The sequence below is a fragment of the Rhineura floridana genome, chromosome 1, assembly GCF_030035675.1.
Source record: "Rhineura floridana isolate rRhiFlo1 chromosome 1, rRhiFlo1.hap2, whole genome shotgun sequence".
NCBI classification, from domain to species: domain Eukaryota; kingdom Metazoa; phylum Chordata; class Lepidosauria; order Squamata; family Rhineuridae; genus Rhineura; species Rhineura floridana.
The window spans coordinates 94,913,327-94,938,422 of record NC_084480.1 but is presented as its reverse complement, the minus strand read 5'-3'; the positions used below and the strand labels follow the sequence as shown (position 1 = coordinate 94,938,422).

The 25,096-nt window shown below is 42.7% G+C and overlaps 1 protein-coding gene across 7 annotated transcripts in view; it reads left to right on the top strand.

Moving 5' to 3' along the window:
• Nucleotides 1–25,096, top strand: part of AOPEP (aminopeptidase O (putative)) — a 303,566-nt gene that overhangs the window by 107,186 nt on the left and 171,284 nt on the right. For all 7 annotated transcript variants that reach the window (XM_061626523.1, XM_061626498.1, XM_061626526.1 and 4 more), the window contains 3 exons: nt 3,397–3,499; nt 3,595–3,702; nt 18,246–18,289. In XM_061626523.1, the coding sequence (XP_061482507.1) occupies nt 3,397–3,499; nt 3,595–3,702; nt 18,246–18,289 (255 nt within the window). The remainder of the gene's footprint in view (nt 1–3,396; nt 3,500–3,594; nt 3,703–18,245; nt 18,290–25,096) is intronic.

The window sequence follows — 25,096 nt, the reverse complement described above, 5'->3', positions numbered from 1 at the left end:
TTAGGCTGCATTAACAGAAGTATAGTTCCCACATCACGTGAAGTACTAGTTTCCCTCTATTCAGCACTAACTAGGCCTCATATTGAGTACTGTGTCCAGTTCTAGACACCATACTTTAAAAAGGTTGCAGGTAAACTGGAACAGGTTCAGAGGAGGGCAGTGAGGATGATCAGGGGACTGGAAACAAAGCCCTGTGAGGAGAGACTGAAAGAACTGGGCATGTTTAGCCTTAAGAACAGAAGACTGAGGGGAGATACGATAGCACTCTTCAAGTACTTGAAAGGTGTCCACACAGATCTCTTCTTGATCGTCCCAGAGTGCAGGATACGGAATAATGTGCTTAAGTTATGAGAAGCCAGATTTCAACTGAACATCAGGAAAAACATCCGAACTGTTAAAGTGGTACGACAATAGAACCAATTACCTAGGGAGGTGGTGGGCTCTCCAACACTGGAGGCATTCAAGAGGCAGGGGGACAGCCATCTGTCAGGTATGTTTTAATTTGGATTCCTGCACTGAGCAGGGAGTTGACTCGATGGCCTTAAAGGCCCCTTCCAACTCCACTATTCTTTGATTCTGTGAATGAGGTGATGACAGAGTGGGGAGGCTGGGACCATCACACAATCAGAATGAGAGAAGCTGAAGCATAAAAGTTAATGAAATGTTCATCTGCGCTGGTGGACTGTATCTACCCACAATATAGTTTTTTTTGAGGTTTTAAGAAATACTTGCTTTGTCCTTTGATACATCAACATGCATATGCAACCATGAAGCTCAACATGTAACCTAATGATGATTAAAAAAATTAAATCATGCCATGCTACTTCACAGAATTGTTGTGAATGATGTGTGGTGGCTGCTGGATGCTTGAGGACTAGTTAGTGAGTCTTTCACAGTGTGGAAACTTGTTCACAGACTACAAGTCAGGTCAGAAGAACATACTGCATAGACTGAAACCTAAACAATTGAACCATGTATTTAGCATAATGATAAACATATAAACACAGCAGGTCACTGATGATGATGGAATTGGAATACATTTTCCATGTGCCCGCTTTTCAGTGTTACACAATAAGTCTATGAGGTAGGATAAAGTGTTTAGTTTCACCATTGCAAAATACTTAAAAATCATTTTTTTCAGCTCAATCTAGCAAGCCTCAACATTTCATTGTGACCCCCCCCCTCCAAAAAAACAGACACGTCATTTGTGTTCTTTCATCATTTGTTCCAGAAAGACGATAACTCTGGGGGTAGATGATTACTATATGAGCAATTAGCTGGCTCATTCATTTGTGAATAAAACTAATCAAGAAATATATGGAGATAACATCTGCAGTACTAGAAGTTACATTAGATGTAGAAATTACCTATGTAAGAGACCATTAAACTATTGTTAGGCAAGATATCAGCAGTAATGTTAAATTCAACAAGATGATAAAGATGTAGCTTTGTGGATCATGAACAGCCATGACCTGGGAAATAAAACAGTCTGTCGGATAGCATATGGGATGAAAACATAAGGCAAACTACATCCCTAGGCATGTTCCATTCACCTGGTCCCAGTCAGTAGTACAGGTGCTGTGTTTTGCACCAATTGTATTTTAAGAGCAGTCTTCAAAGACAGTCCCATGTAGAACACACAACAGTAATCCATATGGGGGATTTTATTAGGGCATGGATCACTGGGGCCAAGCTATCTTCCTCCAGAAGGGGCCATAGTTAGCACCCTAGCCTCACCTGATTCCTGCCATAGGTGCAACTTAGACATCCAAACACAAGGCTTTGAGAGGAATTGCAACCTTTTCCAGAACAGGCTGAACACCCCTTCCTGAAACAGACAGACCACCTGTTAATACTTTCACCTTGTCTGGATTGCGTTTTCGTTTATTGGCCCCTATCCAGTCTATTACTGGTCTCAGATACTGGTTTAACCCTTTAATCACCCCCAATCCTTGTATGAACTCAGTCCACTGTTTCATGAAGCCACACTATATGACACACACCATAACATTTATTTATTTATTTATTTATTTATAAATATAAACAGCACCTTTTTGTAGGACATAGCCTGGGAAAATAGCTAGTGCAAACACCCCTTAGTTCCCTTCTCTGTTGTAGAAAGGTTCTACTTGGAGAACAAATCTTGCACAACCTAATTTTCCTCAGTGTATGTTTTAAACTGAAGAGATAGGTACTAGCAAATAGTACAGTCATCTGGTAAAGATTTGGAAACTGGACATTCGTTGGTAAAGAATTCACACAGTTTGAATTCGTTCTGGATATTGTTCTCTTGGGTGATAATTCAGAAGGCTGAGTGTTTCAGGCATTGTTTTCAAAAACTCTGGCTGCTTTTCTTTGATGGTCATGGAGAATTGCAAACTAAAGGAAAAGAACAGGAAAGCGTAAGTCCTTTTTTCAACATATTGGGCTTAGATGAAAGAGGCCATTCATCCTTGCAGGTGTAGTCTTGTGAGCTGCTAAGCCTGTGTTCAGATAAGAGCAGCCAAAATACATTACTGGATGTGATGAATTCAATATCTTTCCTTCCCATTTCCCTCCATCTAGAGCGTCTCCATCTCTTCTAATTTCCCTTTGCACTTAGTGTGATACTCCTGCCTATGTAGCATGTCTTAGCAGAATGCCATGTGATATGATGTCATGTCTGGGAGAAGGGTTAAGTTACTTCACAGCAGCTTAGAATTGGCTACTGGGTTAATGTCTTACTCCGTATATACCCAGTTGATCACAGCGCTCTGCAGGTGAGGGCCTCCTGCAGATACTATCTTATCAGGCAGTTCGTACTGCACAATATGGGACACGGACCTTTAGTGTGGCAGCACCTACCCTGTGGAATTCCCTCCCCTTGAACATTAGGCAGGCACCATCTCTGCTATCTTTTTGGCGCCTTTTGAAGACTTTCCTCTTTCAACAAGCCTTTTAGGTTGAGACCTATCCCAGTCTACGTTTGTGTTAGAATTGCTTAATATGTTTTTTTAATAATGTTTTAACCCTTTTTAAAGTTTTCTTTTTAAAATGTTTTTAATGCTGTTTTCTTTTAATGTATTTTAAGATCTGTTTTTATGATGTTTTAAAGTGTTTTTAGTGCTTTGTTTGCCGCCCTGGGCTCCTGCTGGGAGGAAGGGTGGGACACAAAAATAAATAAATAATAATAATAATTTCAGCTGTTTGTGTAGCCGTATATAAATTTACATTAGAAAAATGCATTGCTGTACTACTGTTCCCATGAACAAAGTTACCTGAAACAAGTATGAAATGTCTTACGTAGCAGAATGTGCCTGAAGTAAAACAAAAAGTTGCAATTAGGTATTTTAATAGACCTTTTAAACCATCCTCAGTGTTATCTGTCTAGATCTTGAATTGTTTGTGCTCTTTTAGGCCCAATAAAGAGAACACTGGCAAAGTGAGTGAATCTGGAGTATGTGTTATCAAACATGGCCTGAATGCAGAAAAAGTCTTCATGCAAGTTCACTACCTGAAGGTCAGAATGCTAAAACTGATGTTCTCAATATTACAGATCAATGTTTCATAGACTTAAGAAAGGAATAACATCTTTATTTTGCTTGCTTCTTCCAGGGCTATTTTCTTCTGCGGTCATTAGCAGGGAAAGCTGGAGAAGCTACATATTTTGCCTTTTTAAGCAAGTTTGTGCAGGCTTTTCATGGACAACTGATACTCTCTCAGGTACTTGTAACTTGAGCTTCAATCAAAATGATCCAGGAGTTGCAGCACCTTCCCTATGAGGATAGGCTAAAGCATTTGGGGCTTAGATGTTTAGAAAAAGGGGTGTATAAAATTATGCATGGTGTGGAAAAGTTATGCACTGTGCCAGAGGGGGTATGGAAGAGGAGGAGGTGTCCCTCCGCCCTTGGGGCTGGTCCAGCATAGGATCTGCTGAATCCTGTTCAGACTCTGCTCATGTCATGTGATGGCAATGGGCCTGATCCAGGTCTCTTTGCCATGCCAACCTGGGAGCCAGAGCAGTGAAGGGTGATTTTTTCCTGCCCCCATGGCTGGCATGAGCACTAGGGTTGTGGATGCAGTGCTCACCATGCTGCTCCATCAAGCCCCACTGCTGCCTAAGGATTGCAGCTTTAAAAAGGGACTAGATAGATTCATGAAGGTGAGCTTCATCAGTGGATATTAGTCATGACAAGTGGGACCTGCAATGAAATGCCATGGTATAGCCTCAACCCCTAACAGGAATGGGCCCATTTAGAGTCCAGCCAGCCAAGCCATGTGGGACAGTTTATCCCCTCCCCTGGTTTTCCAGTGTTCTCTTCCAAGCAATGCTTAACATTTCATGGCTCCTGGAGGCTACTGTAAATGCATGTTCCTTTATGGACTTTTTCTGTGTTTTTTAATTTAAAAATGTTTTTGCTTCTGCATGCTTTAAGGTCACCCAAGCATGCTGATGCCTCCCTTTTTTTTCTCAGTTGCCCCAGTTTGGCTCTAATCCTATCGGCATTCAATCACCTGAGTTTACTATTAAAGGGAATACTAGCTAAATTCACTAATAGGCAAAAAAAACCCTTGCCGTTTAAGAACATCCCTATAGCCAACATATATTTCTATCAAAATCTAAAAAGCAAAGAAATTGGGCAGCTATACTGAATGCACCAGGGGACCTGATCTCCCCTCTGAGAGATTGGATTGCCCTAGAAATTTGTCAAAATGCAAACAAAATTTGGGTTGGTCTTTCACAGTCCAATCCACTTCCTGTGTAGCTTGGAAGAATTTGGTAACATGTGCCTCAGCATATGGTGAGTGGTGGCAACACCTGGAATCCCGTTCCGTGCCCGGTACTTCCGGGCAAAGGGGCGAGTTTGTGGCCACAGCCGAAGCTCAGGCCGCCATCGGGCGTGCACGCGGCGCGCCGGCGCGCCATCGTGACACACAGGAAGGAGGCGGGGCGGCTGAAGGCCATTTAAGGCCGCTCTGCCAGCCTCCCGCCCTCCTTTGAATTTTGGCGGCTGAGGCTTTGTGGCGGCGGCTGCTGCGCGGCGCGGGGGGCCTCCCGGCGCGGGCGAGGCCTTCCGGCCGCGGCGGGACCTTTGGTGAGCCGGCCTTTGGCGGCTGAGGCTTTGTGGCGGCGGCTGCTGCGCGGCGCGGGGAGCCTCCCGGCGCGGGCGAGGCCTTCCGGCCGTGGCGGGGCCTTTGGTGAGCCGGCCTTGCGGGGGCAGCAGCGGCGGCGGGACGCGGGGGGCCTTCTGGCCGCGATGGGCCGGCCTTGCGGCTGCGACGACACACGTGAGGACTTCCAGCGGCGGCGAGGCGCGGGAGGACTTTCAGCCGCGGCGAGGTGGTGTAAGGAAGATTTATGGTTGCATTCCTAAGCACACTTAGAGAATAAATAAGGCCCACTGAATACGGGGAGAATTACTTCTAAGTAGCATAGAAAGGATCAGCCTGCTTATGCTATTCTTCTCAGTTGCACTCGGTAGAAGAAGATCTAAACTAGTGCTTTGTTGTTTGATTTTTAATCATGCAATGAGTGCCTGCCAGGGACCTTTACCAGCTTCTTTTTAATTACTTGGTTGGCTTCTTGGTTTATCTTCCCAGTTACCATCAAGAGGTCTTTTTCAGCCCTTGCACTCGGTAAAATAAGATCTAAACTAGTGCTTTGTTGTTTGATTGTTAATCAGGCAATGAGTGCCAGCCAGGGACATTTACCAGCTTCTTTTTAATTACTTGGTTGGCTTCTTGGTTTATCTTGAAAGCACCATCCTGTGCATCAGTGAGAATTTCAAGCATGGCACCGAGGTTAATAAAGATTTTGGCCCCCAAACTACTTGATTAGTCCTGTTGATTCTCTGTGGCTGTTCATAAAAAGGCAGCTGCTTCATTATCCTGATCTACCCATGGAATTATAAAGAGCAAGCTAGCATTTAATCCATGTTTTTCAAAGTATCCTAGCAGGAGGATATGTTAATATGCAGTGGAGATGGAAAATGCATCTGAAGTTTAAATGAGTCAGAACTGCAGATCCCTGGATAGTGGGAATTCAGGTGGTTGATTTTTTGTTTGAACATCAAAACCATTCAGTACAATTTAGTTGGGTGTTTTTGTTTAAAAAACAGCTGCTTATTTTTGTTGTCAATCATTTAATTCCTATTTAATTCACTGCACAGAATGGTGAATCAATGTGATACAATGGGTGACAATACTGTTTAAAAAGGGATTCAGCTGAAGAACCAAACTGAGGTATCACAACAGTTTACGAAAATGAAAAGCTAGGTGATCTTATGATTATAAGTCAGCCTTCCCTAACCTGGTTTCCTCCAGAGCTTAGCAGCCATGGGTTAAGAACATAAGAAGAACCTGCTGGATCAGGCCAGTGGCCCATCTAGTCCAGCATCCTGTTCTCACAGTGGCCAACCAGGTGCCTGGGGGAAGCCCGCAAGCAGGACCCGAGTGCAGGAACACTCTCCTCTCCTGAGGCTTCTGGCAGCTGGTTTTCAGAAGCATACTGCCTCTGACTAGGGTGGCAGAGCACAGACATCATGGCTAGTAGCCATTGATAGCCCTGTCCTCCATGAATTTGTCTAATCCTCTTTTAAATTTAATCCTCCTTCAAATTTCAGCCTCCTGCTGCCTGTGGCCGCCACTTCTTTTGCAGAATAACCTAGAAAGATGCTCTGTCATAACGTAGCGGCCATTTGGATTGGAGCAATGCAATGTAATTACAAGAGCAGGGGCTTTTTGAGGAGGGTGGGGGGCAGCTGGAGACAGAAGGGAGGCGGCAGGAGCCTGTAGGGACCCCAGTTAGTGCTGCAACCTCACCTCCAAAACTACCTCAACTCCAAAATGCAAAGGGAACTCATCCCCCCTTTTTTCACTGTTAAGCTTCTCCCCCCCCCCAAATACGTTCTTCAAACCCAGGTAAAAATATATGAACCTTTCCATCAGTTAAGTCCCATAAACCTCTGTCCTAAAACCCATTTAATCTGTGATATTCTGAGTAAACACACATAGGATTCTGCTGTATGTGTGCAATCACATGCACCCTTCCAGGGGAAGAAGTAACGAGACACTCGGGGATTTTCTCACAAGTAAGTATGCATAGAATTGGTCCAATTCATATTTCTCTGAGTAAATTATTTAAACATAATGGAATTAATCACACGCAGGCTGCACATTTGCTTGCATCTTCACTTTAGCTAGTTTACAAACTGGTCTGTAGATAAGGTGCCCAACTTTTTACAGGCCTCTAGTCCTGTGCCTTTAAGGGTCATTTGATCTGCAGACATTAGAAGATGACATTGCTTAACTCCATGCCATCTAATAACTGCTGAATACGAACCTGCTATTAAAGGCACAACAACAACCCAGAAGGATATGTGGGGCCAGGGCAGCCACCAGCAGAGGCTGCTCGGAAAAAGTGTCCCTTCCCAGCTACGCTCGAGGGCTATGGACCTTGCTTGCAGACTGCCCAGTTATGGGGGGACTCATTTTATGATGTGGTTTTTCTTTATTATGCGGTTTTCCGGATCCTATGGACGCACTGGTCCAGGGGACAATTGATTAAGACATACAGTTGGGCAGGGTTATTGGCCCCTTCCCATCTTCCCCTACCTCTGCTCTCTCAGCGCCCCCCCCCGTATAGTGCCCACAGTGGCAGTGGGCAAAGTCTACCTGATTCACCATCTGTCATACAAGTGGGGTCACTCAGTGATGCCTTATGGGCAAGTGTGGCAGCTAATCTGCCTGCATTGCCGGCCGTTACACACGGTGGATTTTGAGCTGCTGAGTTTTGCCTGTTAAGTCAACTATGCGGCAGAGCATTACCTAGGGGCTGCTGTATTCTTGCATGGAGCACTTCAGCCCCTTCTTGGAGACGAGAGGGCTCAGAAGCAGTGGGGCACTACTTTCATGATTTACAGTTTACGGGTAGGGCAGACTTTGGGTGCATATTAGCACCTGATGGCACAGTTTATAGCGTAGCTATGAGCTGGGGGGTTCCTTTGGCAGCTGGGGAAAGGGAAGATCCTGCCCCAGTGTTCACCTTCCAGGGTATGAAGACTGACTTTTGGACCCAGGGCTGCAGGCTCCCCTGGAAAAGCTTGAACTGTTGCAGATCAAGATCCTGCAGTTTTCAGGGGCTGGGGAAGGTGTTTGCTTCCTCCCCTTCAGGTGTTGGGGGCCTTCTACGGTGGGGGTGATGGTGCCATAACAGGGATTTCACAGCCTTACCACAAGTTCAAAGTTTTTGGCTGCCTTGTGCGCCAACCTCTGGTGGCCCCCTCCTTTCCTGCGGCGCGTCAATGGTGTTTCAGTTAGAGGAAGGACCGACTCAGCTAGTCCCATACCGCATACTGGGAGATGGGGGAAGGGAGTCAGAGATGGCCATATGCCTATCTGCTGCCCCAGCATGCTCACCAGCTATCAGAGGGCAGGAGGGGATTCCTGGGAGTTAGGGGCTGACAGGGGCTATGCAAAGTGTGGCCTATTCCTATGAATCACGTGCTGGAATTCATCACATGGTAGGAGTGTAGCTTGTCTGTCAGTGTGTCGCAAGGTAGGCTGGCAGGGGGCCTTTAGGACCATTCAGATGTCTTGGGATATGTCAGGTGCTGGCCAGCTGGCCCATGCACACCCCCATACCCCTTATCCTCATCCTCCATGTTCACCTGACCCGCCAGGGATGGTTGATCAGGGAGGTGCCCTGAGACCATCATGCTTCAAAGCTCAGCAGTTGCAGGTAGCGGCCCTCACACTTAATTCGGAGCCTTCCGGATGGGGGGCGAGGGTGTTTGGGGGCCAGGTCAGATTTCCAGGCAGACCAGGGGTGCAAGAGTTAGTCCACATTATTTTACCCTCCCCCTGGACTGGACATTTCCCCATGACGGCGTCATAGTGTTTTTGGCCTAAAGCTACAGGCCTGGTTGCCTGATATTCAGGGGGAGGGATCTTCCCTTATAAAGTTTCAGTCTAGTGTCGCAGTGCCTGGGAGCAGACCCATGGGGGTTTGAGGGACATGCTTCTCCGGAATGGGGTTTGCCTACCCGGCAGTGGAATTGCCTACCTGAGACGGTCCATTTGGTTTTGGTATATGCAGGTGCACGCCATTAGGAGGTGGAAGTAGGGGGCACATGGAATACATTCACCCTGGGGGTGAGTCTGAAGGTCCGCGACCCAACTGTTCACGATTGTTTCTGTTTTGGCAGGTTGCTGGATGGGGATGGAACAGACGCGCAGCCTACTCTGCAGCCATGGCATGATCTCATAGGCTGGCCTTGGGGCCGCAAACGCACATTGGTTCACAGCTGGGCCTCGGATGGTGGGCCACAGTTTGGTGGCTGGGTCGACAGAGTATGCACTGGAATGGTCTCCTACCCATGTTGTTCCAGCAGGGTTCAGGGCGGAAGGTTCTGCAGGTGGTGGTCATTCCCCTGGGTGGGAATTACCTTGGTTACTGAAGGGCAAGACATGTGAGGACATGCAGTTGAGGCCACAATAGCATCTGTTCGTCTGCTGTGGTCAGACATGGAGGGCAAGGCCCTCAGTGGCAGGCATGTGAGGACATGCAGTTGAGGCCTCGGTAGCCTCGGGTCGTCTGCTGTGGTCAGACATGGAGGGCAAGGCCCTCAGTGGCAGGCATGTGAGGACATGCAGTTGAGGCCTCGGTAGCCTCAGGTCGTCTGCTGTGGTCAGACATGGAGGGCAAGGCCCTCAGTAGTAGGCATGCGTGGACATGCAGTTCGTGGGGCAACGATGGCATCTTCCAGATGGACCTGCAGAGGGGTCTGCACGAGATTCTTATCGGGTGTGGGGTAAAGGGAGACTAAGCAGAGGCTTGTCCCCCTTTTGTGGCAAAGAAGTGCGGGAAAAGGTTTAAAGGGAAAGGGCAGCTAGGTGACACCTTTAGGCACCTTTGGGGGCGATTGGCGGTCCGGGGGCCTGCAGCTCAGGGCTATACGGCCCAGGGGGCAGAACTCAGGCCGCCTTTGGGGCCAACGTGCCTCATCCGCTCGGAGTTTCACGGCTCCGGGGGGCGGTGATGCAGGTTGGACCCCCTACACATCTTCAGGGTGTGTCTTGAGCTGGGGTCTGGCATAGGGCAGCCCCGGGCTCAGGCAAGGTTTAGGCGCCCTATGGCTGCAAGCAGGCTTTGCCTGGATCATCAGAATGCTCCCGCACTTGATTTCCCCTCTGCAGGTTCATTATTCTAATTGATTCCGTTTAATAAAGTGGCCCATGATTCAACCCAATGAATGGTGTTTGTGTTTTATTTCGGCAATAGGCCACAATCAGCCCAATAACAGAAAGAAGACATGTGCTGCACTGTTCTTGTTTTAGCAGGGAGGAAGCAACAATATTAAGACAGATGATATAGTTCAGATAAGTCACTTTAAATTTGATTTACTTTGCAATTTTAGTGAAGCATTTTCTTTTGCTTCTGTGAATATGTGACGTACAGCAACACAGAACAAAAGAGGGGAGGGGGAAAAGAGGGAGGGGGAGGGGAGGGGAAGTAGAGAAATGGAAGTAGAGAGGGAAAGGGGAAAGGCAGGTGTGATCATTTCCATGCTTTGTCACTTGAGGCTCAGGTAGCCTCGGTGGCATGGAGTGCCTTCTACCAACTCGGGTTGGTGGCCCAGCTACGCTGCTATCTGGACAGGGATAACCTGGCTTCAGTTGTCCATGCTCTGGTAACCTCCAAGGTAGATTACTGCAATGCGCTCTACGTGGGACTGCCTTTGAAGACAGTTCGGAAACTGCAGCGTGTGCAAAATGCAGCAGCCTGGTAACAGGGACCAGATGGTTTGAACATATAAAACTGATTCTGGCCCTCTTGCATCAGCTGCCTGTATGTTTCCGAGCCCGATTCAAGGTGCTGGTTTTAACCTATAAAGCCTTACATGGCTTGGGACCACAATACCTGATGGAATGCCTCTCCCAACACGAACCTACCCATATACTACGCTCAACATCAAAGGTCCTTCTCCGGGTGCCTACTCTGAGGGAAGCTGGGAGGCTGGCAACAAAGAAGAGGGCCTTCTCAGTGGTGGCCCGCAAATTATGGAATGATATCTTTGACAAGGTGCGCCTGGCACCAACCCTGTTATCTTTTTGGTGCCAGGTCAAGACTTTCCTTTTCTCCCAGGCATTTTAACAGTATTAGAATAACATGTGTTTTTAACTTGCTTATCTGTTTTTATGGATTTTAATGGTTTAAATTTGTGTACCTGTTTTTAATGTTTTTAATTGTTGAAAACTGCCCAGAGAGCCCCTCTGACCTGCCTTTTCTGTAAACTAAAAAGCCCCAAATGCTGCAACCTTTCCTCATAAGGGAGTCGCTCCATCCCCCTGATCATTCTGCTTGGAGAGAGAAATTCTGGTTGGAGGGAGAAATATCAATAATTTAAGATATACAGACGATACCATACTACTAGCAGAAACTAGTAATGATTTGAAATGAATGCTGATGAAAAGAGGACAGCATAAGAGCAGGACTATAGCTGAACATCAAAAAACTAAAGTAATGACAACAGAAGGTTTATATACCTTTAAAGTTGACAATGAGGATATTGAACTTATCAAGAATTTTCAATACCTTGGCACAGTCATTAACCAAAATGGAGACAATAGTCAAGAAATCAGAAGAAGGCTAGGACTGGGGAGGGCAGCTGTGAGAGAACTAGAAAAGGTCCTCGTATACAAACTAAACACTAAAGTCAGGATCATTCAGAGCATGGTATTTGCGTTCTCTATGTATGGATGTGAAAGTTGGACAGTGAAAATGTAGATAAGAGAAAAATCAACTCATTTGAAATGTGGTGTTGGAGGAGAGCTTTGTGCATACCATGGACTGCGAAAAAGAGAAATAATTGGGTGTTAGAACAAAGTAAAAATGGGTGTAAAATGGGTAGAAATGGGTGTTAGAACAAATTAAACCAGAACTATCACTAGAAGCTAAAATGATGAAACTGAGGTTATCATACTTTGAACACATCATGAGAAGACATGATTCATTAGAAAAGATAATAATGCTGGGAAAAACAGAAGGGAGTAGAACAAGAGGAAGGCCAAACAAGAGATGGATTGATTCCATAAAGGAAGCCACAGACTTGAATTTACAAGATCTGAACAGGGTAGTTCACGACAGATGCTATTGGAGGTCGCTGATTCATAGGGTTGCCATAAGTCGTAGTCGACTTGGAGGCACATAACAACAACAAAATGGTTGTAACTGTTTCATCTGTTTTATCATTGTATATATTGTTGGAACTCTCCCTGGGAACTTATGGTAAAGGGAGGGTAAGAAATCTAATAATAAAGAAAAAATAAAAGAAAAAGAAATAAGGAGAACTGACTCAATTATCTTTACAGTCAATAATTGTGGTAAAAGGGAGTAAGTTCAACAGTGGAATTCTTTTTGTTTAGCTTGCAAACTGGTTGTATTTGATCATATTTCCATCAAATCTTTATCAAGTGATTAGGTCACCACTATCAGAGAGATATCCTTCCTTGTCTCTTGAGGCCCAGGTGGCCTCGGTGGCACGGAATGCTTTCTACCATCTTCGCCTGGTAGCCCAGCTACGTCCCTATCTGGACAGTGACGACCTCGCCTCAGTTGTTCATGCTCTGGTAACTTCTAGATTGGACTACTGCAACGCGCTCTACGTTGGGCTGCCCTTGAAGACTGTTCGGAAACTACAGCTAGTCCAGAATGCAGCGGCCAGATTGTTGACGCGGACCAGAAGGTCCGCTCATATAACACCTGTTCTGGCCCGTCTGCACTGGCTTCCTATTTGTTTCCGGGCTAGATTCAAAGTGCTGGTTTTGACCTATAAAGCCCTACACGGCATGGGACCGCAATACCTGGTGGAACGCCTCTCCCAGTATGAACCTACCCATACACTGCGCTCAACATCTAAGGCCCTTCTCCGAGTACCATCCCATCGAGAAGCTCGGAGGGTGGTGACTAGAGCTAGGGCCTTTTCAGTGGTGGCCCCCGAACTGTGGAACAGTCTTCCTGATGAGGTGCGCCTGGCGCCGACGCTACTATCTTTTCGGCACCAGGTGAAAACCTTTTTATACTCCCAGGCATTTTAAAGTGTATTTTAACAGCATTTCTGTATTTTGGACGTTGTTTGGTTCTTTTGTTGTTTGTTTGTTTTGTTTCTTGATTTATTGTATTTATTGTATTTATATATTGTGCTTGTTTTTATCTTTTTGTACACCGCCCAGAGAGCCTTCGGGCTTAGGGCGGTATATAAATTAAATTAAATAAATAAATAAATAACTGCTCAAAAAATTCTTCAGCTTGTTACTTAGAAATATTACTTGAAACAATGCAGAGAAATGTGGATGGGAAACAAGTGAAATGAAATTAACCCTTTCCCCAGTATAGTCTGGCTTCCAACTTTCTTCATATCAGGCTGGCAGAATCCTTCGGGAGTGAGAGGCAGTGGGTCTCTGTGTGTGGAATTTGCAGAGGCATGTTACCTCCCCAACGTACCAGTTCTCAGACCTGGTGCTACTCTAAACTGCCACTGTCTGGCAAGGAGGGGAGGACTTATGCACTGCCAGAATGCCACCATCAGCTGAGTAAGGGGGAATATAAGAGCAAGATAAACAATAGCCTTATTATCAGGGAAGATTTTACTCAGATACGGTTACCAAAGCTGGCAATGTTTAGATTCTCTTACAGCCCAATACATAAATGTATTTATTTAAAAGTAGGTCTCATTGAGCTCAGTAGGGCTTCCTTTCTGCCAAGTATGTTTCAGATTGGAGCCTTAGTAAACTGTTAGTTGAACAGAGCAACAAATTCATTATTTCAGTTATGTAGAAAATATTGGATAGGATAGGAGATTTCAATTTGTTTCAGCTGGATTTGCTAGCCTGATATGAAATCAATTTGGTTAGCACATTACATAAATATTGCAAAATGTTGGAAGATCTCTGTTCATAAGGCTATTAGTCATCATAGTAAGATCATGTTACAATGGAGTTGCTAATCCACTAGTCATTTTCTTTTGTGCTCTAATAGCCTGCTGTGAAATGTGTGTTTATAAACTATCCAGCTGTTCTGTGACCAGATGAAACTTTTCAAACTTGCTCCTATCCCAGAGGCAAATGTTTACTAATCAGACTTGGCCATCTTTTTGTTGTTGTTATTTTAGATGTGGCAGAAGTCACCATTTAATTTTATTAAAGGGTCTTCATACTTGTTTTCAAAAATATCCTTAACAGGAGGTGGGGTTTGTTGCATATGGTTCTGAAGTCCCAGGGCCATCACATTGCTGATGATGAACATCAGAATAAAGTAAAGGAAAATTAGAAAGGTACTAACCCCTTCTCTTGTCCCCTCTTTCCCATCGTAACATTCATTCAGTTGTGTTGCAGTGAGCTACATTTTTGACCTTCTAATTGATGGTGTTCTTTGACAGTAGGGCTATAGCATACTTTATTTAGTAAGCGTGCAATCTGTGTATCTCTGGGACAGAGAGTCTACATTTCTTGCAATGATGTTTGGACATAGTTCACTTCATTACTGCAAGATGAGATGGGAGCTCAAGGTATCTTTTAGATTGGCAAGCTATGAGAATCTGAGGAGGGTTTATCAGAGCTTCGGCTATGGGGCGGTATACAAGTGCAATAAATAAATAAATAAATATCGGGTGAAATGGGATCAGAGACAGGAGGAAAAGGATTACATTAACTTCTATATCTACATTAAATTTTATATTATCAGCTTTGCCATTCTTTGAACCAGGATCCACTAACACCAGTTGAGTTTTTCTGCCCTGACCTTCCCATTTAGGAATCTATTACTTGAGGAGAATATGTAGTCAAGTTTAGATCTTGTCTCCTACAGACCTGTGGTGAGAATTGTTTGGGCATGCCCAAATGCCATTTTGTGATATAACATCTTTGTTATGCCATGGGGAAAATTATAGTCAATTATGAACTCTTTGTACAGAGATTCTGAATGGTACATTTGATTACTTGGCCTGTATATTTATGCGTACATAATATATATGATCATCTAGACAAATGCTGCTGCAAATGAAGGTTTTTATGGGTTTCCTTGCATAAATATGAATAAGAACCTTTAACCAAGCACAGAATAAATAAAAGGTTTAAGAGGTTTTAATGTTTAGTATTCGTCTACACCATAAAAAATAATGGGATGGATTCCCAGCATTTAAAAGTATGAAGAACAGGGTATAACATCTAAAGTATAAATAATTGCTTGCATTCTGAATACTAGCCTTGTTTCTAGTGGCATTTGTAGTATTTTTCCTAGATCTGAACCACAGGTGCAAGGAAATGACTTCACATGTGAAACATTAATCAGTTTTCTTTTTTCTCCTTCATTTTGACTGCATGCTCGGTATGTTTTTAATAGTAGTTTTTGTTTATTTTAGTTGAGTAGCAAGAAAGTCTGGAATTTTAGGGCAGGATTTCTTTAAAAGTCCATTCTGGTTTCTGTGAGAGAATCCATTGACTAACACCTTTCAATGAAATTTGTGTAATAAATTGAGTGTTGGTAACTATAAATAAATAGAAATGAGTATGCGTTGCTGATTCCACTAGTGCAGTATAGGTTGACGTTTAGTTTGGTGATGAAAAATGAATACCTTGGGGATAAAATACTTTGCAGACTTTTCTCATTGTAACATCTGCTTAAATAAGTAACTGGATGTAATAATGAGTTGCTTGTTGAGATCATAAATTTACAATGTAATTAGTCCAGTCTTTCTAATAGTGATGCTAAAATGTTTAAAAATATTTAAGCATTCCTAACATGTTTGAAAGTGTTCTAAAAGTTCAGTTTTCACTGTTCTGTATGCTCATGCAATGTATTTTGCTAGTTGCAAAGAGTTTTCATAATTATGTTAAAGCAGATATATAACCATGAGAATAAATATGTCTTCTCTTATTTGTTCAAAATAAATATAAGTATTGTTCCAGTTCTATTCCTTTAGAATTCAGCAACTGCAGAGCTGAGTGAAGTTTTTTCAATTTATTTATTTATTTATTACATTTATATACCACCCCATAGCTGAAGCTCTCTGGGCAATTCACAGCAATTAAAACATTAAAAACAAATATATAAATTTAAAACACATTATCGGAATTCACCAGGAAGGCAGAAACATTTGGTCTCTTGGATCATTGCTTTTGCATTTTAATATTTAAGACAATTTGGAATTGTTATTGTTTCACTTGTTTGATTGTTTTGTTTATATTCTCATCTTCAGTTTCTCCATGAAGCTGCCAACAGGAAGGCATACTTTACTGATGCGTTTTGATCATTCAGAGTACCCTGATACTTTTAACTCAGTTATGAAAAAAGAAACGAGAATGTGTTCAGCAGCGTTTTGTTATTAGCAGCGGTCTTATCTTTACAGAGATAAAATGTTGGCATTATGGTATGCATCCCAATGAACAGCCCTTCCTTTAAATTTAATAAAATAAATCAAATATGATTACAATACAACTAATAAAAAGCCAGTTACAAACATTCCATGTTCCAAAAATTATGCAACCAAAAAACAAGATGCCAAGATATGGCTGTGCATATGAAAGGCTCTGCAGTTAGAAGAAGGCTTGATTCTCAATTATTGGGGATGGGTTACCTTAGACTAGGAGCTAGTTTACCTCCTCTCACCCCGATAGCACCCCAAAGTGCACCCCTTTACTTTCTCCCATAAAAGTTAAATAGATGGCATCACACTTGGAGACAGTGTTGTAGAGAAAGCAAAAGTAACCCCCAGGAACTCTGCACCCTGTCAGAATCTTGCAATATACAAACATTTTATATATTCTACTCATATCCAACCCATCATGACAGGCATTTTGCTCATGAAATAATAAAAAAGTGGGTTGTATTCAATGCTATCCCTCTTTGATTCAGTGGAGACTCCCAACAGCAAAATAGCGAAGGGGGCTATTTTTCACCATCCCTCCTGCATCCCCACCACCACACCACCTCCCACTGATTTGGAGGTGGGGGAAGGCTGCTGTTGAAGAGGGAATATGCATTCTTGGTTCCACATTCTTTCCCTATTCCACTGATGGAAGCCTCTTCAGCATTTTCACACAAATGTCTCCTAATAAACACATTTTTGTAGGCTGTTTTGACTAATTTTAAATTGTATTTATATTGTTTTAAAATTTAAAATTGTGTTTTAAATTGTTTTTAAAATATGCATTTTAAATTGTATATTTGTTTTAATGTTTTTGATTGCTGTAAACCGCCCAGAGAGCTTTGGCTATGGGGCGGTATACAAGTGCAATAAATAAATAAATAATATACATTTTTGCAAGCAATTTCTCTTATAATGCATTTTTGTGTTATTTTTACTAATACATTCCTTTTTATCCACACTTTGCTATAATATATGCATTTTTGTAAACACTGGTTAGCTGGAGAACTGCTAACCAATTGTAAAATTCAGTTAAACGTGAATTTTAAAAGATAGCTGTGTTTGGGTTCTCATATTGTTTCAAAAAGTACAGATGTGGTAGATTCAACTTTAAATGCAAACCACATAGAATTTCTCCACCACCCCCAGTCTCCACTGGATCAAAGAGCCTTCTGTCATCAAGGGACACCACTGATACAACCCAATCCTCACTGGGCTGATTTGGTATGTTGTTGTTGTTTTTGCTCTCTTAGGGTTTTTTTCCCCCACATAATTTTTTTTGGTAATTCTGTAAACCTTGGTGTTTCTCTGAGCCTGCTGATACCTCTCTCTTGTGTGGGGGTAGTGCCATTTTGGCTACAAAAGCATAGGCACTCACACCTGAACTTTGGAAACAGAAGGAATGGTCTACTAGGGACATATGTTTGTTTTAGTTTGGGTTGGACTGCCTTCGATCCCCACTTATGGTGACCCTATGAATGGGGTTTTCATGGTAAGTGGTATTCAGAGGTGGTTTACCATTGTCTTCCTCTTATGTTTGTTTATATATTTGTTATTTACATCTTTAGATTTTATTCCTGCATGTAGTCCTCTTAATTCTTTTGCTGCCGTTACTAATCTTAATAGGGTTGTTTTACTTTTATAATTTGTACCTGAGAAGAGTGGCTGTTAGATTTCCCCCTCATCCCTTTTTGTAATTGTATTTGACTGCTGTCTGTAAGTCTTGAAATTTCATTTATATGTCTACTTTAAATCTTTGAAAATTGAATCAACAGTTATTACAGTATTAAGTGTTTTTTTAAAGTGACGGTATTAAATTATGGTCTTTTGTTATTCTTCCAGGATTTTCTTCACTTTTTACTGGAAGATATTCCACAGCTAAAAGGGTAGGTGGGAATGAGCATGAGAAAGATAAAAAAAAGAGATGTTCAAAATGGGTTTTGCCTCTTGAACCTTTGTAGAGATTTTAATCTAATCTTATTGATTAAATTATATATGAACAATGTGTGTATAAATCTTCCATCAGTTTATACAAATCAGCACAAACACTTGACAGACAACAACAAAATTTAGTACGTTTATTATGTCTTTTATGAGAACATTCACAATGATATATCCATCTATAGAACTCACAGTGAACTGCACAAACATTGAGATGCAGTCCTATATAGACTTAGATTGGGGTAAATCCATGGGGCTTCCTTCTGAGAAGGCATGTACTGTATAGGATTTCTCTGTAAGTCAATAACTATCTATTAGTTCCTGTGCTGCTTGGAAGAATGTGGTAATATGTGCCTCTGAACATATGGTGAGTGGTGGCAACATCTGCAATCAGGAATGCATTTCCAAAGATGGAGAATTACATTTTTTGTATGTTTGTTGGTGGTGTTCTTACTTTGCTTCTTTCCTGCGTTACTACTGTTTCTACAGAGAATCTAACCTAGAAAAACATATCTTATTATTCATCCTACAGATCTGTGTCAAATTTATTTTTATCAATTTCAAAGCCTTTTTATCAGTCACTGTCATAGGATGTTGAAGACAGCATTTTGTGTTTCAAACTGGAGGTTATATTCTATTTCTGCTTTGGATGCATTAACCATGGAATCTGAAACTGCAGCTTTGATGTAAAATTAGACTGATTACACTATGTTGCTACTTAAGCAATTAATCTAGCTGTTGGAAAAAACAAACTTGGCTTGCCCAAGATGCACATGTTCAGCCTGCTATGCCTAAACCACTCTACTTAAGGAAGGGTGGGCATGGTCAATTAAAAACATAGAGTACACCTAGAAGTTTGCTAGAATATATATTATACCTCCCACTGTTTTATCTTGTGCAAACTGTGACACTTCTCATGTCCACTGGAGACTATTCTGCAGAATAGTCAGTACCATTATTGCTGTGCTGCTGAATTTCACATATTATAAGTGTTGCTGTACTTCACATATTCATAGAAACAGAAGCAAAAGAAAATAATTTACTATAGGAAACTTTACTAAAATTGCAAAGTAAATCAAACATATTTAAATTGACTATCTGAACTATATGGTGCTTAAATTGACTATCTGAACTATTGTTGCTTCCTCCATGCTACAACAAGATCAGCACGGCACATGTCTTGTCTCTGTTATTGGGCTGATTGCAGGCGTTGCCACCTCTCACAATATGCTCAGAGACACATTATCAAATTCTTCCAAGCTACACAGGAAGTGGATTGGAGTGTGAAAGACCAATCCAAATTGTGTTTGCATTTTTACAAATTTGAAAGGCAGTACTATATCTCAGAGAGGAGATCAGGTCCCCTGGTGCATTCACTGTAGCTGCCCAATTTCCTTGCTTTTTAAAGTTTGATAGAAATATCTGTTGGCTATAGGGACGTTCTTAAACCACAAGGGTTTTTTTTTTTTTTTTGCCTGTTAGTGAATTTAGCTATTATTCCCTCTTAACAATAAACTCAGGTGATTGAATGCCAACAGCATTAGAGCCAAAGTGGGCCAACTGAAGAAAAAAAGGGAGGTAATTATTCCACAATTGTTTTTGGAGGTTTTTTTAGTGTTACAAAGTGTTGCTGTACTTCATATATTCACAGAAGCAGAAGCAAAAAAAAAAAAAAAGATCCACTATAGGAAACTTTACTATAATTGGAAAGTAAGTCAAACATGTTTAAATTGACTACCTGAACTATATCAACTGTTTTAATATTGTTGCTTCCTCCCTGCTAAAACAAGATCAGCACAGCACGTCTTGTTTCTGTTATTTGGGCTGATTGCAGATGTTGCCACCTCTCACCATATGCTCAGAGGCACATGTTACCAAATTCTTCCAAGCTACACAGCAAGTGGATTGGACTGTGAAAGACCAACCCAAATTGTGTTTGCATTTTGACAACTTTGTAGGGTAGTACCATATCTCAGAGAGGAGGCCAGGTCTCCTGCTCCCCTGGTGCATTCACTATAGCTGCCCAATTTCCCTGCTTTTTAAAGTCTGCTAGAAATATCTGTTGGCTATTTGAAATTGGAGCCCAGGTTGGAATCTAAGAATGTGCCAGGAACATTTTAATTTTCAGTAAGAACATTGTAAATGCTAAATGCTGTTTATTCTAGCTTCCATCTTCAAACAGTATGGGCAAGATTTTAGCTTTATGATAATTTACTTTATAGCTGGGAATATAGTATGCTGCCAGATTTATGTATGGTGAGAAGATAGTGTGATGCCAAGAATAATACGTTTTTATAAAGCACACTTTCACCTACTCCTATGCTTGTGGCAACCATATTTTTCCATTTATTACTAAACAAATGTCATTATGTTAGCATCATAATATTGGAGAAAAAGCCATGCTACTAGTTCTGTGAGTCAAAGGGAGCTTTAGATTTGGTTTGTTTAAATAGATAACAGCAAGCCCTTATGACAATGCAAGCTTCTTTTGAAATCAAGCGGAGTTTCAAAAACAGTCTGTGATATTGCATTGGGGACCTGATCTTCAAAGGAAAATATCAAAAATTCTACTGGACTGGTGTGAAATTTTTGCATGAGCTTAAGCGGTTTTTTGGCTCCTAGCCAGTATGTTTATTCAGTCTTTTCCAATAGTGAAGCTAGGAAATGTGTTTTTCTTGGAAGATATAACACATTCCCAGTTTCTTTTTTTAAAATACACATTTGTGATCATTTTGAAACATTTTCCAAAGATGAGCATGCTTTTTTTTTGCCAAACTTTGTCCTAGATTTAACACTTCACCATTATTGTGATTCCCAGCAATCACATTCTGTTTTGGTAGTGTATGAAAATATCTAACTCAGTTAACATTTATATAACAAATGCTGCTGCATCATGTTTGTCTGCTTGAAAGTAATTGTGTAGAATGCACTTCTGGCATACAGCCATTCTTATAATGTTGGGTATCTAAATCAATAAAATAAAACCAGAAGAGATTATACAGAGCCATATACCAAGTCTACCACTATTTTTGTATTATTGGCTTACACTGGTAAACAACTGGCTGCATTCAAGTGTAATGATATATCTTCATGCACCTATATATTCATATACATACATACACACTACACAATAGTTTATCACTACAGGAACAAGCTGAAGTGAACTTGTGTGTATGGTTGGCTGGTGTGCTCCTCCTTCCCTTCTTCTTGGGATGAGGAAATCACAAATTTTTGCTTTTGCTTTTGATTAACTGAAGCTCTTTATTACATTGGAACCCAGACAACTCTGGTTATTCTTAACTACGATTTACAGAAACAAACCAACTTTAAACCTTGGGTATGAACAATCAAACCATAGTTTTATGTCAACTACAGGTTAGGGGTTGGGCATCATGCTTAACTGTAATTAATTAAAAAATGAAAGCTTTTGATTTCACAGCCACACCAGAGGGGAGGAGAGAGGAAGGGGAAGCACACAAAACTAAAGCTTGCTGTGGCTTATTCATGTAGTTTTTTGGCATGAGGATGTAGAGTGGTGATGCCTTGTTTTGCAGTCTGTCGTTCAAACTAGATAGGAAACTAGCAACTATATTTTGCCATTATGTACAGATACAATATTTGTTTGTTTATTAGATTTATATTCCACCCTTTTTTCCAGTAGGGGCCCAGGGCAGCAAACAAAAGCACTAAAAACACTTTAAAACATCATAACGACAGACTTTAAAATATACAAAAACAAAACAATCATTAAAAACATATTAAAACAAAACATTTTTAAAAGCTTTAAAAACATCTTTTTTAAAAAAGTTAAAAAATATATTAAAAAGAAATTCCAACACAGACTGGGATAAGGCATGTTGAAAGCAGAAGGTGTTCAGTAGGCACAGAAAAGATAACAGAGATGGTGCCTGTCTAATATTTAAGGGGAGAGAATTCCAAAGGGTAGGTATCACTACACTAAAGGTCCATTTCCTATGTTGTGCAGAATGGACCTCCTGATAAGATGGTATCTGCAGGAGGCCCCCATCTGCAGAGCGAAGTGATCGACTGGGTATATAAGGGATAAGAAGGTCTTTCAGGTATCCTGGTCCCAAGCTATATAGGGCTTTGTACCCCAAAACTAAAACCTTGAACTTAGCCCTAGCTAATAGGCAACCAGTGCAATTCTTTCAGCAGTGGGGTGACATGTTGATGATACCCTGCTCCAGTGAGCAGTCTCGCTGCTGCATTTTGCACCAGCTGCAGCTTTCGGACCAACCTCAAGGGTAACCCCGCATAGAGCACCTTACAGTAATCCAACCTGGAGGTTACCAATGCAAGGACAACACTGGTCAGGCTATTCTGGTCCAGAAACGGTCGCAGCTGACTTACCAGCTGAAGCTGGTAAAAGGCACTCCTAGTCACTGAGGTCACCTGGGCCTCTATCAACAAAGATGGATCCAGAAGCACCCAGACTACGGACCTGCTCTTTCAGAGGAAGTACAACCCCATCCAAAAAAGGCAACTCACCAATTATCCGAACTCGGCAACCACCAACCCACAGTGCCTCTATCTTGCTAGGATTCACTCAGTTTATTGGCCCTCATCCAGCCCACCAACAAGTCCAGACAGTGGTCCAGGTCTTGCATAGCCTCTCCCGATTCAGATGTTACAGGGAAATAGATTTGGGTATCATCAGCGTACTGCTGACATCTTGCCCCAAATCTCCTGATGACCACTCCCAAGGGCTTCATATAGATGTTAAACAGCATGGGGGATGAGATGGTACCCTGCGGCACCCCATAGCACAACTGCCAGGGGGCCAAAAGACAATTACCCAATGCTGTTATCTGAAAACGACCTTGGAGATAGGATAAGAAAGAACCACTCTAAAACAGTGCCTCCAATACCCATCTCACCAAGTCAGCCCAGAAGGATACCATGGTCAATCGTATCAAAAGCCACTGAGAGATCAAGTAAGAGTAACAGGGTTGCACTCCCCCTGTCCTTCTCCTGATAGAGGTCATTCATCAAGGTGACCAAGGCCGATTCAGTCCCATAACCAGGCCTGAACCCAGACTGGAATGGGTCAAGATAATCTGTTTCATCCAAGAGTACTTTCAATTGCTGCGCCAGAACCTTCTCAATCATCTTCCCTAAGAAGGGGATATTTGCGACCGGTTGGTAATTGTTGCAGACCAATGGGTCCAGGGTGGGCTTTTTCAGGAGTGGTCAGATCACCGCCTCTTTCAGGGCAGCTGGAACCACTCCCTCCCACAGTGATGCATTGACCACACCCTGGATCCACTTGGTCAAACCCCCTCGGCAAGCTTTAATGAGCCAAGAAGAGAAAGGGTTGAGAGGACACGTTGCTGGCCGCATCATCGCAAGCACCTTGTCTACATCATCAGGCCACATCAACTGAAACTGTTCCCAAGAAGTTGCTGCAGACGTTGCACTGAACACCACACTGGGGACTACAGTAGATGTGGATGAGGCATCCAGATTGCTACAGAGGTGAGCAACTTTACCCTCAAAGTGCCTTGCAAACAATTTACAGTGGGCCTCTGAAGGGTTTAAAATTCCATTCCTGGAGTTGATGTCAGCAGACCCTTGACCATATGAAAAAACTCCACTGGATGGCTACTTGAGGATGCAATGGTGGCAGACAAGTGGGCCTTCTTTGCTGCCCTCACTACCACACAGTAAGCATGGTTATGCCTCACAGCATGTATTTCGCCACCTGTGCTGTAGCCATCATCCAGCAAACCAGGCTCCACAATGCTAGAGAGGGCTCTTGGAGGGAAACCATGTCAAGAGCCCAATGTGCCTCACTGTTCCACAGCATGACAAGGGCTTCAACAGGGTCACCTGCACTATCTTCTGGGAACTCCCCCAGGGCATTCAGGAATCCTGTGGATTCCATTAGTCTCTGGTGGCGGACCATCTTAATCTGTCCATCACTTCTGCAGGGGAGGATTGGAGCCATTAGTCTAAACTTCAGCAGGAAGTGGTCTGGCCATGACAATTGGGTGATATTCACCCCCACATCTCCAGACCACCCCTTCCTCCATCTCGAGCAAAAATCAAGTTGAGGGTGTGCCCTGCCCTATGTGTCGGGGCGGTGACAGGCCATGAAGTCCTGAGCTAGAGCCATCCTTAGCATGGACATTGAAATCACCCAGCACTATTGTTCTGGGATCATCCAATACCACAGCCGATATGGCCTCTGCCAACTTGGTCAGAGAAGCTTCCAGGCAGCAGAGTGGACAGTACACCAGCAGCAACCCTAGTTTACTGTCTCCTTGGCCCAACACCACATGCAGGCCCTCAACAGTTAGCTCCAAGTCAGAGTGGTTTCCTGGTGACAGAAATGGAAGTTCTGTAGACCACAGCAACTCCTCCTTCCATCCCTGCAGCCTGTGCTGATGTTGCACCAAGTATCCAGGTGGGCAAAGCTGGGTCAGATCAATTCCTCCCATCTTACCCACCCAGGTCTCGGTAATGCACACCAAATTGGCATCTTCATCCATGATCAAATCATGGATGAGTGTGGTCTTATTGTGTACTGATCTGGCATTGAACAATAGCACAGACAGGCCAGTGGTTACAGCAGATGAGCAATGAGGAACTTGTCCATGAGAGGAGTGGGAGCGAGGAACAAGCTGTAGATAGCTTTGCACTCATCTTCTATGGTAGTTCACCACCTCCCGATGGCTATACCTCCCTCTACCCATGATCACTGAAATTGCAGCGGCATCACCCATGCTCCT